Raw genomic sequence first — 21,281 nt, forward strand, 5'->3', positions numbered from 1 at the left:
ATATTTTGGCAAGTGTTTTTCTTGCTGGAGGATCATAAAAGCAGGTGGGAAGTATCTGCCTAATGGCATGTTGGCATGCTAAAGTAAGGAAAAGAGTACCTGGACTAAAACTAAGGCCAGCAAGTGAAGAAAAACAACAAAATCTGTATTCGTTTTAAATTTGTACCAAGGCTTCTTACTGAATACTAGAAAAACAACAGAAGTGTCTTATACCTTTGCTCAAAAAAAAAGTGACTTTCCTTTGGAAGCCGTAGCTCAGAATTTAGTCTGGGGTAATGACACCATGTAGTAAAAACAATCTGGATTTTATAATAATGTATAAGCAGGGAAAAGTTGTAAAAATGCTAAATGGTACAGAGCTACAAATATGGTGATATATGAGCAAAGGGGTCAAATCAGGTTTTTATTCCAGGCAGGTGTTATGTTTGTGAAGAGTGATTCAATTTGTTATACATTCAAATCCACATTAGAACTAGCTGCCTTACAATGAGATTTCACTGCCATGTCTTAGCACTTTAATTTTTGGTAGTTCTGTTACAAGTTCAAGTAAGTTAGAGCTGTTTTCAACCCTTATATTTCTTTCCTTCAACAAAATGAAGGAGCAGGTATTCTAATAAGCTTTATGTACATAAGATCCTGATCATTTTAGCTCTAGTTCACCCAACACATTCCCCTGGGCATAACCATGGCCTCTCTGAAAACTGGAAAATATTGCATAATTTTAAAAGTCAGAGTATAACAACATTTACTGGTAACTTCAAATGAGTTATTCTAGGAGGATGAAATATGTTTGCCCACCAATCATGTTTGCCTAGCCATAAAAAACAGTGACAACTTAAAGATCTGCAAAGATCAAAGGAAACAGAGCAACCACCTTTAACTGGGTGGAGGTGGGACATTCTACAGGTGTCCTGGTGACCTTCATAAAGGTTACAAGATGACCCACACACCCTGCCGGGCTGTGACCACAAACGACATCCCAGAGCCCACCGCAAATCTGGAATGTGACAAGTATAGAACCCAGTGGCAGGTCTGAGCTTGCTTATAACACTCGGACCAGCACAGAGGCAGACAATGAAGAACTACCAGAATCCCACAGATAGTTTTTTCTTTCTTTTCTTTTTCTTTCTTTTTTTTTTTTACCTTGGGAAACCATCCATGAGGTTACTATGACAAAAATATAAATCAAGGCTGAAATAGCTAAGTGCTGCCTCATAGCTGGCCATCTGGATATGGGGTTTTGCCAGTCCTTAGCTGACTGTTTTCATTATTTAATCAAATATTAAGAAAAGTTTAATTCACATGCAAGCCTTGTCAAAAAAGAGAAAAAGGTTAATTTCCTATGATCAGCACAAACTGTTAACCTGTTAAGAAAAGCCCAATATTTCCAGCATTCGAGTATATACATACACATCATGTCTGTTTCTTTTGAAACATCTTAAGAGTGATGGTGAGGAGGAGGAAGACAAATGAGATAAAGACACAAGCTAAACATCCAACAAGCCCCATTCCTCATTCTCTGTATGGCTGGCAGCATTAGTCAGAAAGTCACTCCTTTGCTGCGATGGTCATGATATATTTGAACGTGTAGATCTCTAAAGATTTCCTTAATCATTTGACCCGGCCTATGGTACGTGCTATTTTGTTTTACTGGTGAAATAATTCATCACTGCTTCCTGAGAGGCTCAAACAGGATCACCGGCCAGATTCCGAAGAGAAACTGTTTGGAAACAAGTTAGGACAAAATGAAAGAAGATAAAATTGTTCCATGTTATCCTTGAAAAAGGATGAAAAAGAACCCATGGGCTATGACTACAGTGGTTTGCTAGTGGTTGCCCTGAGCAGAGCATATTCTTTGTAGGTCTACACCAGATCTCAGAAACTATTTTTATTTAATTTATTTAAATATATTAAGCATCTACTTTGTCAAGCATAGAGCTGGGCATTTAAATCATCTCAGATCTTTAAAATAACTCTACAATGTAGCTATTAACAGCTTCATTTTACTACTGAAGAGTAGTAAGCCTTACTACTTAGAGTAGTAAGCCTTACTGCTCTATGACCTTGGGCAAGTCTCTTTTCTTTAAGCCTTAGAAGGCTTAAAGAAAAGAGACTTGCCCAAGGTCATAGAGCAGTAAGTGGAAGACTTAAGATCCAAGAGCATCTGGTCCCAAAGCCTGTACTCTCTCTCTGCTACATCTCCACCCCACCCACTTCTTCCACCTCCATCCCATCCTCCCATTACCTCCGTCCTCCACACACACACACACACACACACACACACACACACACACCCTAGGAAGTGGACTTACCTTCACCTTTGGCCTGTATCTCAGGTAAAGTGTTCTTGTATATAAACTGAAAGAAAAGGGGAGGGGGGAAAGCTTTTCAGACTAATTTTTTAAAAATTCAAGTATAGTTGATTTACAATTCTGTGTTAGTTTCAGGCGTACAGCAAAGTGATTCAGATATATATATATATATATATATATTCTTTTTCAGATTCTTTTCCATTATAGGTTATTACAAGATATTGAATATAGTTCCCTGTGCTATATAGTAGATCCTTGTTGTTCATCTATTTTATTTATAGTAGTGTGTATCTGTTAATCCCAAACTCCTAATTTATCCCTCCCTCCCCACCCCCTTTCCCCTTTGGGAACCATAAGTTTGTTTTCTGTGTCTGTGAGTCTATTTCTGTTTTGTAAATAAGTTCAGACAAGTTTTTAAATTCACGCAAACTGGCTTACTGACACATTTAACCACAGTGCCTCTGTATAGACAAAGAAAAAGCAACACTGACAAATAAACTTTGTTCATTTAGCAACCGTTTTTTGAGGACCTACTCTATGCAGAACAGTTGGCAAGATCCTAAGGAAGACAGAAATGATCAGCCCTCAGACTGTAACCTCAGGATGTTTGTAGTTTAGTAGGGAGCATTCTGCTCATGCTTGATGTGATTCATGTCATGATTGCCAGTTTCATCTCTGAAGATATATGGTAGTAAGAATTAAGGTAGTGTATTCCTAGAATATTTCAGAAATGGTTATACCAGCTCTATCAGGATTACAATACAGGTATGAAATAACCAGGAAGGTATCACTTCTTCAGAGAATCCTTTAAAATGAGTTACCTCTAAAGATGAGATCAGATTCTGGGCGTCCCTGGTGGCACAGTGGTTAAGAATCTGCCTGCCAATGCAGGGGACACGGGGTCAAGCCCTGGTCCGGGAAGAACCCACATGCCGTGGAGCAACTAAGCCCGTGAGCCACAACTACTGAGCCTGCATTCTAGAGCCTGCAAGCCACAACTACTGAAGCCTGCGCACCTAGAGCCCGTGCTCTGCAACAAGAGAAGCCACTGCAATGAGAAGCCTGTGCACCACAACGAACAGTAGCCCCTGCTCGCCACAACTAGAGAAAGCCCGTGTGCAGCAATGAAGACCCAATGCAGCCAAAAATAAATAAATAAATTTATTAAAAAAAAAATAAAGATGAGATCAGATTCTAATATATCAGTCCGTACAGCAAAAATAAAGTTAAATTTATCTCTGAAAAATTTATTAAACTGTCCATAACTTAACAGCATACATAGTTTATATATAGTACACGATCTAACTGTATTTGAATAGTAATATATGGTATAAGTATGTATGCAAAACATAACTTTATAGCATGAAAAATTTTCTCCTTTAAATAAGAGAATGAAAAAGAGCACGTATGTTTGAATTTGAGTAACTTAGTGTGGCTATGATGCCATTCTAATGTACCCAAAACTGGAACTGTAAAGAGAAGCATCATATATTATGAATACTTTACTGTCTTAGAATATAATCTTACTCTGACAATTTTTCAGATGTTAATCTCTAAAAGAAAGTTGCCATGTTTTCTCTTCTCTTTAGTGAAGAGTCCTGGACTGGGGCAGAGAAGCCCTGGGTTCCAACCCTTGCTGTCACCTCCACCGCTCCCAATTATTTGTTAAGTACCTACAGCATGGGGGCAAGCACTGGACCCAGAGCTTTATACACACTTCATTCTTAAACTACCCTACTAGGCAGGTATTATTATTCCTGTTTTGCATATGAGAAAGTCTCAAAAAAGGTCAAATATTTCATTCAAGGTGCTACAGCTAGTAAATGCTAGAAGCAGGATTTCAGTTCAGGAGCTGTCTAATCATTATCCAATATATTCTACTCCAACTAGCCAGTGACCTTGAGTGTCACTTCTCTCTGGGCCCCAGTTTCCTTCACCATCAAATTAAGAAGTTATATTAGTTGATTTCTAAGGTCTTGATTGATCTGGGGACACAGAAAACTCTGGGTTCAAATCCAGGCAATAACACTAAGATCATGTGTGAGGCACCTGACTTCTCTGAGCCTGTCTTTCCTCAAGTGTAAAACAGGACCATCGTAAGTATTAAAGGGATAATATATATCAAGCCCAGATGAGGCTATGAGCTGAAAACTCAAACTTTTTATTGTGGAAAATTTCAAACATAAACAAAAGTACCTATCATACAAAGTTGTTAAAAATACCTCCTTATCTTCCTTATATTTGCAGCATCTGTGGTGATGTTTCTTGTTACATTACTGATACTGGTTATTTATGCTTTTCCCCTTTTCTCTTTTAGTCTCACCAGATGGGTCAGCTGTTAAGTTAATGCATCTCAGCTCCAAATCCACTCTTCTATATTCCATCTTGTTTGTGATGAAGGAGATGAGACTACAAACTACATTCCTGTCTTGCCAGATGCTCCCTAAGAGGCTCTGCTAATTAGGGCATTTGAGAGAGACTGAAAAGCTGGAGGAGAAAGAAAGGACTTTTCATTTTTGTTTCATTTTTATGAGGGCCACTGGCTTGTGGTTCTTGTGAAGAGCATCCTAACAACACTCCATCACTGTGGCAGCAACAGTTTTTTCCTGTAGCAGCAGTACCATTATTTTAATACATTTATTTATTTTTGGCTGCATTGGGTCTTTGCTGCTGCATGTGGGCTTTCTCTAGTTGTGGCAAGCGGGGGCTACTCTTCGTTGCGGTGCATGGGCTTCTCATTGCGGTGGCTTCTCTTGTTGTGGAGCATGGCTCTAGGCACGTAGGCTTCAGCAGTTGGGGCACGCAGGCTCAGCAGTTGTGGCTCGCGAGCTCTAGAGTGCTGGCTCAGTAGCTGTGGCGCACGGGCTTAGCTGCTCCATGGCATATGGGATCTTCCCAGACCAGGGCTTGAACCCGTGTCCCCTGCATTGACAGGTGGCTTCTTAACCACTGTGCCACCAAAGAAGCCCAGCAGTACCCTTCTTAAGAGTCCTGGGTCTCAGCCCCATGGGGACTTTCCTCTGAGCTCAGATACCAGCTCCAGTTGAACAGTGCCTCCTGTTCAGACATGAGTTTGGAGTCTCCAAATTCTTCAATACTCCTCCTTTCAAGAGATAGACTCTATGACTTTGACCAATGGAGTATTGTGAGAGTGATACAGTTTGAGTTGAGACTGGGTTATAAAAGGCCCCACTGCTTCCACCTGGTTCTCTAGAGATGCTCCCTCTGAGGCAAGCCATCTGTCAGGTAAGAAGTATTCATTGCTGTATTATATTACACTGCAGTTATGTCCTTGGGACTTCGTAGGCAGTGTTAAAGTGCCAAGTTTTTAATTCTTGGGTTTGCTTTATAGTTATTTTTGTTTCTCCTTTTCTATCATTTGCCAGTTTCCCCAAGCATTTCCTCCCATAACCCTCCCTCTTAAATAGTTATTTCTAATATTCTATGGGCTGACAATCCAAATATTCAATGCAGTAAGAAGTAGCAAAAAATAAAATAATTATACTTAGAGCCAGAGTTTAAAGAACTCTTCCATGATTAATAACCTTGAGATCTTCACAGTATGAATTCAGTGATCTTTATTTGGTTGCCCAGAAGTTCTTTTTATATCATTCTCAAGTAGTTAAATTCAGGTTGCCTAAATAAGTTGATCTCTAGACAGGTGAGATGCTAATGTTTTAAAAGGTATTCTAAAAATTTCACTAGAGTAAATTTTCACATTGGTTCAAAGGAAAATTTTCTTCCCCTTTCTATAAATATTTCAGCTCTCTCAATTCTTGAGATGAATTTGAGATTAAACATAGACTGATCCCCTGGTAAAGAGATCAATATGTACACATTCATTCATTAAATCATTTAACAATATATACTGAGTGCTTACTATGTGACAGGCATTGATTTAAACACTTGGGAGAGTAGCAGTGAATAAGATAAAGTCCTCGCTCTCAAGAAACTTACAGTCTAGTTGGGGGAGGTAAACAAGTTAACACATGACTGGTTATAAATGCCGTGAAGAAAAATAAGGCTTGGTAAGGGGAAAGAGTGATACAGACGTATTATTTGAGCAGGGTGATCAGAGAGAATTCTGATTCCATTTTTGCTATAAATGGCTGACCTCCAACAAATTCTTGAATTTATTTATTTAATTTATTTTTTGGCTGTGCTGGGTCTTCATTGCTGTGTGTGGGCTTTTCTCTAGTTGAGGTGAGTGGGGGCCACTCCTCACTGCGGTGCATGGGCTTCTCCTGTTGTGGACCATGGGCTCTAGGCACGTGGTCTTCAGTAGTTGTGGCACATGGGCTCAGTAGTTGTGGTGCACAGGCTTAGTTCCTCTGCTGCATGTGGGATCTTCCTGGACCAGGACTTGAACCCATGACCCTTGCATTGGTAGGCAGATTCTTAACCACTGCGCCACCAGGGAAGCCCCAACAAGTTCTTTATTAGGGGAACAAGGAAAGAAAAGTGGCAACCAATTTATTTTAGGGAAGGAGACAAATTAAGTTGGGGACTTCAGATACTCGTGCTTTCCCTCCCCACTCGGGGGATCTGGCTGCTTTTTTCCCCTTAAATTTGTTCTCTATAAACAAAGATATGATGATCAACAAGAAATGGAAATGTTTATATCCTACTTGCACTAAAAAAGGAGATGAATGATCTACTTAAAATGTAGATCATGTGCCAGAGGTCAGTTACTAGAGCTGTCACCCTTTAAAGATGAGAAAACAGCTTCAGAGAGAGTAAGCGACTTGCTTAAGATCACCCGGTGGCAGAGGCAAAGTTGGAACATAAGTTTCTGATTCCGTCTGTGACACCGTTGTATTTGAAGAGTAAAGAAAGAAACACTCCAATACTAGGCTAAAAAAGTCTATTTCCTACCTGAAAAGGATGTGAAGATAAGAGCCAAGGCCAGTTAAAATATGCCACCATGCATGAAACTGTGTGGTAACAGCTATGATAGGTGGCACCTTCTTTCGAAAGTTCCTGTGTGGAGAGGGGGGTAAAATATGCATGTCAATTATTTTTTATATTTAACAACTAATGCTGACAGTCTTAGAGCATTTTGAAATTTTGAAATGTCATTCTCAAACATGGCAATTATTTAATTTCCTTATGTCTGCTGTAGTCTGCTGTATTGTTTTCCAAAGTGTATTATGAGGAACAGTATTCCTAGCAGAAGTTCCATGAAGAAATGACTCTTTGGTCAAAATAAATGTAGGAAACAGTACATAGGTTATTGCCCTCTTGGAGACTTGTAACGCATATTAACAAATTATAGGCTTTAAAAAGTCCTACCATAACTAAACAGGTTATCTTCATTTTTTTCAGGTAACCTACTAATACATGGAACCCTTCTTTCAGGTAATATCTTATTAACACCTTATGTAACCTACTAATACATGGAACCCTTCTTTCAGGTAATATCTTATTAACACCTTACGGAACAAGTGTTTCCTGGAAAAACACTTTGGGAAACACTGGTCAACTTAGCTATTCACTCAAGAAACTAGACACGAGCTTTTTCTATGCCCTATGTACAACCATCATTTCAGAAGAGCACCAAACAGTCTATAAAGTCTTTTTGTATTTATAATATTATTTCACTTCATAGTGAGTCTTTGAGGTGGCTTTATTAATCTTGGCTTTCAAGATGAGGAACCTAAAACGCAGAGAGATTATTGAGTTGCCCCAGTCACTCAGCTAGTGGTACAGCTGAGTCTCAAATTCTAGATCTTTGGATTAAGTGTGTATCATATTCTCATTTATTAGAGGGGGAAATTCAATGTGGAACACCAAATTATTTTCTAGATATCCCCACAAATTTTGCAGACATCTTTAAGAACCTACTTTATTTCTTAGTAGAAACAGAGGATCTCACCCAGAGGATGATGACCTACCTCTGCATTGTAAAAGCCCCAGTTGGGGTTCTGATGGATATTATGGTACTGATTCAGAACAACTCACTTAGATCTTAGTTTTTTAAGCAAGATGTATTATTTGCTTATGTGCATGTAAAGTCTACATTTCAAACATACGCAAAAGTAGGCAAAATAATAATGTACCCATTACCCAGCTTATCTAAACTTCTCTCCTCCCATATTATTTTGAAGCAAATCCCAGATATTGTTATTTTACCTCTAAATATTTCAGTATATACCTCTAAAAGGTTAAAACTTCTTTAAAACATAACTATAATACCATTTTCACACCTAAAAGATTAATAATAATCCCTTAACATCATTAGATATTCGATTACTGATCATAAACTTTTTTTTTTTTAAACACTTGGTTTGTTTGAATCAAGATCCAAAAAAAAGTAATTACATTGAGTTTGGCTGATAACATCTCTTAAGTCTCTTTTAATCTTATGTTCCTCCTCCCTTTTTTGCCCCCTCTGCAATTTATTTGCTGAAGAGACTAGGTCATTCATTCTATAGATTTCCCACAGTTTGAATTTTGCTGATTGCCTTTTTGTGGTGCGATTCAATACATTCCTCTGTTGTCCATGATTATGCAAAACTATTAAGTCAGAATTTTGAGTTGGAAGGATCCACTAGTTTAACCTACTTAACAAGTTCATTTTATGGAAACTGAGGCCCAGACAGACAGTGTCTTAGGTGACAGACTAGAGTCCAGAGACCCAAGATTAAAATTCCAGTGAATATATAATTGCTGAAAAGGTAGTAAAAAGGAATACTTGCCTTTCTTAGAAAATAACATTAAGCATATTAAAGTACAAAATTATATACACGTATTTCACATGCTTATTACAAATCATTCCTATTTCTTCTTCAGTAAAGCAGATTAGGCAGATTTCAAAGCCCTAGTCAATATTTGATTAACTGTATAGTACTGCAATGCATACACAAAAAATCCCTACAGATGTTATGGAATATTCTCAGGTCCACATTTTTATGTAATTTAAACAAGCATTCCCAGAATTTAGCTTTATTGTGCTATATGTATATTTTTAATTTCAATGATGCCAAAAATTCACTTCAGTGCACTAATAATTCTATATGCCTATGAAATGGTCTGCTTAATAGATTCCAAAAATATTTTTCAGAGATTGAAAATATATCTTACCTCAGTGAATCACAGAAGATGTTATCTATGTTCCATAATAAAAATCCCAATAAAAATACACCCAAGGATGTATAACCCAGTCCTCTAAGCCATGGATAAACCCTGTGGGTTAAAAAAAAAAGCAAAATGAAATTTTGTCAATTCATGTCATGATGAGAGCTTGAAGTCATCACTGTCATGAGAGGAAAAGGTTTTCATAAGTATTAAAAGCAAACTTATTTATTAAATTCTCTAATACATTTGCTTATTACATTTAGCCATTAAGAGGTACTAAGAAAAAAATGTGCCACTAAGACTTTGCTAAGTGTATCAGAGAGTAATCTGAAAGTACCCAGTAACTTTATCAGTCACTTGGAAGAGGCAGAGGGGTGGCGGAATAGAAAGAACATTAATTGAGTCATTTGCTGAGTCAGGTACTACAGTATATTAGATACACACAATATATATACATAAACACACACACATGAATACAATCTTCAAATAAACTCTGTGAGACAGGTATTATTCTTTTTGCTTTGCTGATGAGGGAACTGAAGCTTGGTGAGTTATCCAAAATAACAGGTATAGCTAATGTATTTTTTATAGCTTTATCCATCACCTCCAAAAGCTTAGTTTATATATATTTTCAGAATGTTATATAAATGGAATAATACAGTATGTTCTCTTTGTTATATGGCTTCTTTCATTTGGCATAATTATTCTGAAATTCATCCATGTTGTTATGTGTATCAATACTCATTTCCTTTTACTGCTGAGTAGTATGCCACTATATGGATATACCACAATTTATTTATCTGTCCAAATGTTGGTGGACATTTGTGCTGTTTTGTTTTTTGCTATAACAAATAAAACAGCTATGAACATTAATAAATAACTCTTTGTATGGACATATGCTTTCATTTCTCTTGGGTAAAAAGCTAGGAGAAGAGCTGAATTTTCTGGCAGGTGAATGTTAAACTTAAGACAGCTAAACTGTTTTACTAAGTGATTGTATCATTTTACATTCCCACCAGCAGGGTAGGAGTGTTTTTTGTTCTACATCCTAACACTTGCTATGACATCAGTCTTTTTCATTTTAGTTGCCTCAGTATGTGTATAGAGGTATCCCATTGTGGTTTTTTTTTTTTTTCATCAGTACGTGGGCCTCTCACTGTTGTGGCCTCTCCTTTTGCTGAGCACAGGCTCCGGACGCGCAGGCTCAGCGGCCATGGCTTATGGGCCCAGCCGCTCCGCGGCATGTGGGACACAAACCCGTGTCCCCTGCATCGGCAGGCGGACTCTCAACCACTGCGCCACCAGGGAAGCGCACCCATTGTGGTTTTAATTTTTATTTCCCTAATGATTGCTACCGAGCATCTTTCATTATGTTTATTTGCCATCCCTGTATCTTCTTTGATACGGTGTTTGTTGAATCTTTACCCATTAAAAAAGTTATTTGCCTTCTTATTATTGAGTTGTAAGAGTTCTTTATATATTCTAATTTTAACTCCTTTGTTGGACATATATTTTGCAAACATTTTCTCCAAGTCTGTGACTTGCCTTTCATTTTCTTTTTTTTGGATTCTTAAAAAGTTTTTTTTTTAATTGAAGTATAGCTGATTTACAATGTTCTGTTAGTTTCTGGTGTACAGCAAAGTGATTCAGTTATATATATATACATATATATATACTTTTTCATATTCTTTTCCATTATGTTTTTTTTTGATGTGTTAATGTAGGTTTATTTTATTGTTATTTTATGATTTTTTTTAATACAGCAGGTTCTTATTAGTTATCTATTTTATACATATTAGTGTATATATGTCAAACCCAATCTCCCAATTCATCCCATCACTACTATCACCACCCCCACTTTCCCCCCCTGGTGTCCATACATTTGTTCTCTACATCTGTGTCTCTATTTCCATCTTGCAAACCGGTTCATCTGTACCATTTTTCTAGATTACACATATATATGTTAATATACAATATTTATTTTTCTCATTCTGACTTACTTCACTCTGTATGATAGCCCCTAGGTCCATCCATGTCTCTACAAATGACCTAATTTCGTTCCTTTTTATGGCTGAGTAATATTCCATTGAATATATGTACCACATCTTCTTTATCCATTCGTCTGTCGATGGGCATTTAGGTTGCTTCCATGACCTGGCTATTGTAAACAGTGCTGCAATGAACATTGGGGTGCACATGTCTTTTTGAGTTATGGTTTCCTCTGGGTGTATGCCCAGTAGCGGGATTGCTGGGTCATATGGTAATTCTGTTTTTAGTTTTTTAAGGAACCTCCATACTGTTCTTCATAGTGGTTGTATCAATTTACATTCCCACCAACAGTGTAAGAGGGTTCCCTTTTCTCCACACCCTCTCCAGCATTTGTTGTGTGTAGACTTTCTGATGATGCCCATTCTAACTGGTGTGAGGTGATACCTGATTGTAGTTTTGATTTGCATTTCTCTAATAATTAGTGATGTTGAGCAGCTTTTCATGTGTCTCTTGGCCATCTGTATGTCTTCTTCAGAGAAATGTCTATTTAGGTCTTCTGCCCATTTTTTGATTGGGTTGCTTTATTAATATTGAGCTGCGGGCTTCCCTGGTGGCGCAGTGGTTGGTTAAGAGTCCACCTGCCAATGCAGGGGACATGGGTTTGAGCCCTGGTCCGGGAAGATCCCACATGCTGCGGAGCAACTAAGCCCGTGCACCACAACTACTGAGCCTGTACTCTAGAACCTGTGAGCCACAACTATGCCACAACTACTGAAGCCCGCGCACCCAAAGCCCATGCCCTGCAACATGAGAAACCCGTGCACGGCAACGAAGAACCAATGCAGCCATAATAAAAATAAATAAATAAATTTATTAAAAAAATATTGAGCTGCATGAGCTGTTTATATATTTTGGAGATCAATCCTTTGTCCATTGATTTGTTTGCAAATATTTTCTCCCATTCTGAGGGTTGTCTTTTCATTTTGTTTATAGTTTCCTTTGCTGTGCAAAAGCTTTTAAGTTTCATTAGGTCCCATTTGTTTTTGTTTTTATTTCCATTGTTCTAGGAGGTGGGTCAAAAAAGATCTTGCTGTGATTTACGTCAAAGAGTGTTCTTTCTATATTTTCCTCTAAGAGCTTTACAGTGTCTGGTCTTACAGTTAGGTCTTTAATCCATTTTGAGTTTATTTTTGTGTATGGTGTTAGGGAGTGTTCTCATTTCATTCTTTTACGTGTAGCTGTCCAGTTTTCCCAGCACCACTTATTGAAGAGACTGTCTTTTCTCCATTGTGTATTTTTGCCTCCTTTGTCATAGATTAGTTGACCATAAGTGCATGAGTTTATCTCTGGGCTTTCTATCCTGTTCCCTTGATCTATATTTCTGTCTTTGTGCCAGTAACATACTGTCTTGATAGCTGTAGCTTTGTAGTATAGTCTGAAGTCAGGGAGTCTGATTCCTCCAGCTCCATTTTTTTCTCTCAAGATTGCTTTGGCTACTCGGGGTCTTTTGTGTATCCATACAAATTTTAAGATTTTTTGTTCTAGTTCTGTAAAAAATGCCATTGGTAATTTGATAGAGATTGCATTGATCCATTATGGTTTATTACAGGAAACTGAATATAGCTCCCTGTGCTATACAGTAGGACCTTGTTGTTTATCCCTTCTATATATAATAGTTTGCATCCACTAATCCCAAACTCCCAATCCATTCCCCACCCCTACTTCCCACCCTTGGTAACCACAAGTCTGTTCTCTACATCTGTGAGTCTGTTTCTGTTCTGTAGATAAGCCCCTTTGTTGCTCTTTTTCAAAATTGTTTTGGCTCTTCTAGGTCCTTTGCATTCCATGTAAATTTCAGAAATTGTTTCTCAATTTTTACCAAAAAGCCTGCAGAGATTTGGATTGTGATTGCATTGAACCTATAGATCAATTTGGAGAGAACTGACATCTTAATATCACTGAAGTTTTCTAACCCATGAAAATGATACATCTATTTATTTAGGGCTTCTTTAATTTTGCTCAGCAAAAAACTGTTCACCACAATATACAGAGCTTGCATTTATTTGCTAAATTTAATCCTTAAACATTTGATGTTTTTGATGGTACTGTAAATTGTACTTTCAAAAATTTCACTTTCCAATTGTTTGGTGCTAATACATAGAAATATGATTTTTGAATACTGACTTGAATCTCATGATCTTGCTGAATTCCACTTATTGCTTCTAGTAGTTTTTTGGTACCTGTTCTGTGGTATTTTCTGTACACGATCATGTCATTTGCAAACACTATGTTGGCTAGGACTTCCACCAGTGTAGTATTGAACAGAAGTGGTGACAATGGATATCCTTGTTTTATTCTTGATTTTAAAGGTAACTTTTAAAAACATTTCATGACTAAATGTGTTAGATGCTGTAGTTTACAGGTTGGGAAAGTTTCATTCTATTGAGTTTGTAAAGGGTTTTATTTTGTTTATGTGGTTTATTTAGATCATAAATAGCAGCTGAATTTTTCAGAATGCTTTCTCTGAATCTATTGCTATCATCATGTAGTTTTTATATTCTGTTATTTTAACTATAAGTATTTGCATATAAACAAATGAAAGGGGTGATTAACTTAGAAATCATCAGGAAAGCACAAACCTGGCTGTGCGTGAAAAGGACATTATTGCCACTGTTTGATGAAGGTTCTCAGAGATGAGCTTAAGAGAGTCATAGTACGCCTTCAGCTTTTCTGAGTTTATCATTGCCCCATTTGAGGGAGGCAAGAATGAGTCCCAGGAAGCACAGAGTTCAGCATAGTGAAGGCATTTGGCAGAACTGCAGCGTGGACCAGGTGCTGAGATGTGACAGGGATATGATCAGTGGGGGTGGGATACTCTCTATTTTCTCCTTCTAAGCTTACTTACCAGGGCCAATCTTCAGCTCTCAGAAGTAGTTCAAAGCAAAATTCTTCTGTGGGGTGAAATGAATGTCTTTGGTTATCCAGGTAGCAGGGCACGTGAGAGAGAGCAAGAACTTCATCAGCACATGGTCCATGCAAGCTAAGTACAGATAAGATTCTGGGGACAGACTACCTATATATTATCAGGTCAAGAGTAGTATAATACAGAATGCCCTCAACATATCTGTGTCTGGAGTCACACTGCTTCATTCTGGACTGGCTGCTTCTCTAGTGTACTGCTATCATCTGAAAAGTCCCTTCCCTTTGCCTTCACCTTGAGAATTGCCTTCACCTCTCTCTGTGTTGGATTTCCTATGTCTTGCATCCTATGTCTTCCTCCTTTTTGGTTTTCTCTCTCATTTTGGTCAAACACATCCTTCAACAGGTTCCTGAGCAATAGTTTATGGAATATAAGTTTTGAGAACTTGAATGTATGAAAATGTACTTTGTCACCATATTTTATAGACAGTTTGGCTAGGTTACTATCCTATAATTCTGGCTTCCAGCTTTGCTTTGGTAAGTCCAAAACCATACTGATCCCTGATCCTTTGTGTGTATATCTGCCTTCTAACTCTATAAACTTGTAAGTGTCCTTGTCTATAATTCTTAAACTGGCATGGGTCTATTTCCACCCACTATGCTTAGTACCCGATGGGTTCTTTCAATCTAATAACTCATATATTTCAATTGTAGGATATTTTCTTGAATTGTTTTGGTGATGATTTCCTCCCTTCCATATTCTCTGCACAGTACCCCCTCCCCCTTTTTTATGTTGGTCCTTCTATTCCGGCTCAGTAATAATTCTATTGAGTCCCTTCTATTCTCCATTTCTTTCTCATAATTCTGATGGCCCCCAGGTTGTGGTCCATGAACTTAAGGGAACACCTGCTATTTGGCCACAGCAGTGGTGGTGAGTGGGCCCAAGGTCCTGAGGCCCCAAGCTGTCCTGTTTACTCTGGACCATACCATGGGTTTAGTGCCTCTCCTGTGGTAGATGCTTGCTGGTGAATAGGGGGTGATGGCCCATAAGACAATAACAATGTATATTCAGGAGAAAGAATTCCAGTGCCTTCTTTAACTGTACCTTTCAAACCATTCATTTCATTTTATCATATTTTTAATATCCTCTTTGGGGGGGTTCTCTGAATGTTCCTTTTTTATAGCATCTTACTCTTCATAGATACAGGATATATCTAGGAATATTAATGAATTATAATATTTGCTGTCATTTTGTTGTTTTTGAAGTTTCTTCATGCAAAATTTGTTCACTCTAAGCTGATTTATTCCCTTATTATTTGTTTTGGCCTCTTTCATACTGAATGCATTCATCATATGTCTGGCAGTGTCTCCTCATTCTTTTTTTTTTTTTGGTACGCAGGCCTCTCACTGTTGTGGCCTCTCCCATTGCAGAGCGCAGGCTCCGGACGCGCAGGCTCAGTGGCTATGGCTCACGGGCCCAGCCGCTCCACGGCATGTGGGATCTTCCCGGACCGGGGCACGAACTTGTGTTCCCTGCATCGGCAGGCGGACTCTCAACCACTGTGCCACCAGGGAAGCCCCTCCTCATTTTTAAAGAGTAGAAAACTAAAAAGGTGATCACAAGCTCTAAGCATATGGTTGAGGGCTTTAGACTGGTAACCTTCACCGTAGGGTTATTTTTCTGGGCCAATTGTTAGGGAACCCCCAGTATCATCAGGTCTTTTAGGCTGCTCATATTCTCTATAAGAAGATTCTTTCAATATTCTGCCTAGACGTCTTTGCATTCAGCATTCATAAAGCATAAGGTCACCCAATTTACCTGATTTCAGTACGGTATTTGCATGCTCAATTGTGCCTGGCAAAATCCAATCTAGAGGTACTGTTCACCCTTTCCAGAGAATAAACCGGCAGACTTCTGCAGTTGCTCCATGGTATGCAGTTGGGTGACAGAGCCTAAGCAATTAACAGTTTCTTAAAGCTTTTAACCAAACCTCTTTATTTTAGACCCCTCCTCCATCTCCTTTGCCAAACTGCCTGTTGCTGCTAATGCCTGATACTCAAGAATCAATTCTCTGATGTAAACTGGAGATTCTTGACTTACAATCTGGCTTCCTTGGGTTAGTTAAGGCAGTTAGCAGCAATCCATTTACTTTCTAGCTTCTAAAATTTTATTGAGTCTTCTCCTGTGGGTTTATGCTTTATAAATAAATTCCTTTGTTGTAGTCTTAGGGTTTCAGAAAGGAACAAAATTAGATACCTGTTGATCTTCAACATTGTACCTGTTTTTTTAAATTAATTTCTGCCTTTTATCAGTGTCATTCTTCATTTTTCATTGGGTTTATTCTATTCATCTGTTTTCTAATTACTCAAGTTGAATACTTAGTTCATTATTCTTCAGCTTCTCTATTCCTAATGTAAACATTTCCCTCTAAGAACCACTTTAGCTACATCTTACTTTGGTTTATAGTATTTTCATTATGATTCCATTCTAAGTATTTCAATATTTCTATTATGATTTCTTTTTTAACTCATATTTACAAGTATAGTTTTAGGTTTCCCAATATATGGGCTATTTTGACTAATCCTGTTTTAACTAATTGTCAGAGAACATGCAATGCATGATACCAATTCTTTAAAATTTATTGAACTTTGCTTTAAAGCTAGTATTGGCAGATTTAATAATTACTCCATGCATGGGTGAGAAGATCATGCATCCTTTAATTGTTGAGTATATTAAATCATTTTGTTATGTTATTCAAAATTTATCAATCTTATTCATATTTTTTGGGCTGAGTTACTGTGTTAAAATACCTCATCATGATAGAGTAGTTACCTATCTCTCCTTTGTAATTCTGTCAATTTTTGTTTAAAATTTTCCATACAAGTTTAGAGTTGTTTTGGGTTGTGGTAAATTGAATCTTATAATAACAATGTAATAAACACATTTGTTATGAATAATGCCTTAAATTTCTTTGTTATTAAAATAGCTAGTCCAGCCTTCTTTTAGTCACTACTTGTATGGCATGTATCTTTTTCTTTCAAAATTACTATGTATTGGGCTTCCCTGGTGGCGCAGTGGTTGGGAGCCCACCTACCGATGTAGGGGACACGGGTTCGTGCCCCAGTCCGGGAGGATCCCACATGCCGCGGAGCGGCTGGGCCCGTGAGCCATGGCCGCTGAGCCTGCGCATCCGGAGCCTGTGCTCCGCAGTGGGAGAGGCCACAATAGTGAGAGGCCCGCATAACGCCAAAAAAAAAAAAAAAAAAAATTACTATGTATTTATATTTTTTTTTTTGTTTTTTTTTTTGTTTTTTTTTTTGTGGTACACGGGCCTCTCACTGTTGCGGCCTCTCCCGTTGCAGAGCACAGGCTCCGGACGCGCAGGCTCAGCGGCCATGGCTCACAGGCCCAGCCGCTCCGCGGTATGTGGGATCTTCCCGGTCCGGGGCACGAACCCATGTCCCCTGCATTGGCAGGCGGACTCCCAACCACTGCGCCACCAGGGAAGCCCGTATTTATATTTTAACCATGTTTCTTATGAACAGTAGATACCTGGATTTTTCCCTATTTGAGTCTTTGTCTTTTAATTGCTTAGCTCTGTTCATTTATATTTACTGTGACTACTGATATATTTTGAATTATTTCTACCCCTTCATTTTTTGCTTTGTATTTGTCCTCACTTTTCTCTGTGTCCCGTTCCCCCTTCTGATTTCTTTTGGATTCGGTTTTTATAATCCCATTTACTCCTTCATGTTTTTGTAATTGAAATTGTGAAATCAATTACTGTTTTTAGTGGTTACCAAAAAAGCACATGTAAAATCCAAAATTAATCACTGAATGTACCCTATCCCCTAATAAGAAAGACCTTAGGAACTATGTGACTAAGATTATTCTCTTGTATCTCACGTGTTATTTTGTCATCATTTTAGTTCCTTAAAAGAACAAAAAATCTCTCAAATTAGATATTATTAAAGTCATGATATTTTGTTCAGATAGTCCCACACGTTTTTCACTTTTTCTCCTTCACTGTTCTTTCTTGTATCTCAACTCTTCCTCCTAAAGAATATCTTTTAGAAGGTCTTTTAGTGAGGTGTACTAGTAAAATTTCATCATTTCTATTTGTCTCAAAATGTTTTCACCTAACCCTTGTTCTTGAAAGATATTTGGGTATACAATTCTGACTTGATGCTTAATTTCTCTCAGCACTTTGAAGGTAATAGTCTACTGTGTTTTGGCTTCCACTGTTGCTGCTGCTAAGCCTGCTGTAGACTATTTGTTATGACTTTGTTGGTAATATGTTTTTTATCTCTGGATGTTTTTAAGATCTTAGTCTTTGGATTTCAGCAATTTTAGTGTGCTTTTTGAAAACAGGTGTCAATCAGGATTCAACTGCAGATAATACCTTTATCTAAAGCAGAAAATAATTTAATAGTTTCAATTCTGAAAGGAATGCTCAACAGATTTAGGCTCTCTGGGAATGACTTACGAACACTACTACAGAATTATCTTGCTGAAGGAATATTTTTCTTTTTCACATTTACGAAGCTGGAGAATTGGAAAGCCTCTGGACCAACTGCTGCATCCAGCATCATACCATCTTAGCTATAATTCACAGTCAGGAAGCTGCCATCACACCTGTTTGTTCCAGAGCTATGATGCACACCCTAGATCCATATAAGTAAATGGATGCCTACAAACTACCACTTCTCCTTCCCACTTAACTTGGTTCTGAATTCAAGACTCATGTGAATACATGTGATTGGCAAAACACCTGAATGTACCTGAAAACTTACCTGCAAAGGTAAGATGGGAAATAGAGGTTTTAGCTTTTTAGCATCTACATTACAGGAAGGCTCACTTGAAAGAGGCTGAAACAACGTTGAATGAGCTAATCTATCAAATCTGCCATACCTGAGAAAGATTTTCTTTCATTTATCCTGTTTGGGAATTATTATTTTTGAAGCTGAAGAGTTATGTCTTTTACCAATTCTAGAAAATTCTCACCTATTATCTCTTTGAATATCTCTTCTTTCCCCATTTTTGCTATTCTCTCTCTTTGCAACTGCAATTAGACATGCTATTTCTCTATGATGCTTTCTGGCTTATTTCTTTAGACTTGTCTTTCCATTTAATTAATTCTCTCTTCAACTGTCTAATCTACTTTTAACTTATCCATTGAGTTTTTTATTTCAATGGTTTTTTTAATTGAAGTTGATTTACAATGTTGTGGCAATCTCTGCTGTACAGCAAAGTGACTCAGTTATACACACATGGACATTCTTTTTTAATATTCTTTTCCATTATGGTTTATCACAGAATATTGACTATAGTTCCCTGTGCTATACATTAGGACCTTGTTGTTTATTCATTCTAAATGTGATAGTTTGCATCTACCAACCCCAAATTCCCAGTCCATCCTTCTCCCTCTCCCTCTCCCCCTCCCCCTTGGCAACCATAAGTCTGTTCTCTATGTCTTATGAGCCTGTTTCTGTTTTGTAGATAGGTTCATTTCAATGATTATTTTTAATGTCTTTGATTCTTTTTCAAATCTGTAATTTCATTTTTAATAATCTCCTGTTCCTTTGTCATATTTTAATTTTCTCTATTTTTTCATTAAATATTTAAAAAATAGTTACTTTATATTTCAGCATCTGATTTGCAGGGGTTATTTCTGCTGCTCTGTTTCTCCTGACTTTTGCTTATGGTAGCTTATTTCCTACTCTGGTTTTAGAATTATTGATTGTGTGCATATGTTTGAGCGCCAATCTGTGGAAATCTTGAGGGGCCTACATTAAGGTATATTTCTTTGAAGTTAATTTGCTTTTGCTTCTCTTAGATACATTGGGACTCTATGAAAGGTGGATCAGTTTGAGTTAATTTTACATCTTGAGGTTTCCCAGACAATGAAGGTTATGTACATTTGAATCTCAAACATGTGTGAAGGCATACTAGTGATTATAGATTCTCATATAGTAATATTTCCTATAGTAATTTCTATATTTCATATAGTAATAATAATAATAATAATAAATTACTATATTTCATATAGTAATAATATTATAGGAAATATAGTAATATTTCCTACCTAAAACTGAGGCTGAAAGACAAGTTGCCTTGTCATCTTCTGTTACTGAAGGGCAAATTTTTTTCTAGCCCAGGCTTCCACTGACAGTATCTCTATGATGGTCCTGACTTTATGTGTACATGTGTGTGTGGTGGTGGAGAGGGAGTTCCAATTGCTCATCTTAAACATGCCCTAAGCTTTGTCTTCTATCTACCTTCAATCTCAAACCTAAAGTTCTGATTTCCTGGTATCTGCAAATGCCTTCAAGTTGATCATGATTTGTCATGATCATTTGTCAGTCTAGTCTTCAGCTCCACCTTTGGAGTTAATGCTTTGGAATTTTCTTTACATTCTTTTGAGCTCAGCTATGCATTTAAAAGAACATCTATTGTATTTTATCCAGAATTTCTAGATGTTTTGTTACAGGAGAGATTTTCACATATCTTGTCAGACATAATAAAAGAAACAGAAGTTTCAGAGTTTCAGTTTGATTTAAAAAATCTTTACTGATAAGCACTATTCTGAGTTCCAGGAGTTATCAAGATAACTAAGACTTCAAGAAAACTTACAATCCAGTTGGGCAAAGAGATAATAATGAACAGTACAAAATGATCACAAAATAGAGATATAAGAAAGAAGCTGTGGTAAAGCAGATGGAAGAAGACGTTTTTATTTCATAGGATCTCCATTTTATATAGGTCCATCATTTATTTCTAAAAGTACTGGTACCCTATCTATCAGACTTGAATTTAAGGCAAGAACTGTGTTTTATATGCTTCTTTACATTTCCCTAAGGTGCCTAGACTAAAAACTGGAGACTTCTGCTTCTGGGAAGATGAAACGAACATAATCTTCCCTATTTTTCCCACTAAGTACAATTTAAAACCTTGAACATTATATATAAAAAACATAAGAAGAC

The 21,281-nt window shown here is 37.4% G+C and overlaps 1 protein-coding gene across 2 annotated transcripts in view; it reads right to left on the reverse strand.

Moving 5' to 3' along the window:
• Positions 1-383: 383 nt before the first annotated feature.
• The window catches only part of ACER3 (alkaline ceramidase 3), a 192,024-nt gene continuing 171,126 nt past the window's right edge, over positions 384-21,281 (reverse strand). Inside the window, exons 8-11 of one of the 2 annotated variants that reach the window (XM_032640731.1) lie at positions 9,396-9,497; positions 7,188-7,292; positions 2,313-2,358; positions 384-1,720 (exon numbers count right to left, since the gene is read on the reverse strand). In XM_032640731.1, coding sequence (XP_032496622.1) covers positions 1,667-1,720; positions 2,313-2,358; positions 7,188-7,292; positions 9,396-9,497 — 307 coding nt within the window. In that variant the 3' untranslated portion in view covers positions 384-1,666. The remainder of the gene's footprint in view (positions 1,721-2,312; positions 2,359-7,187; positions 7,293-9,395; positions 9,498-21,281) is intronic. The other variant, XM_032640732.1, reaches the window with a different exon arrangement.

This window comes from Phocoena sinus, chromosome 8, assembly GCF_008692025.1.
Source record: "Phocoena sinus isolate mPhoSin1 chromosome 8, mPhoSin1.pri, whole genome shotgun sequence".
In the NCBI taxonomy this organism is placed as follows: Eukaryota; Metazoa; Chordata; class Mammalia; order Artiodactyla; family Phocoenidae; genus Phocoena; species Phocoena sinus.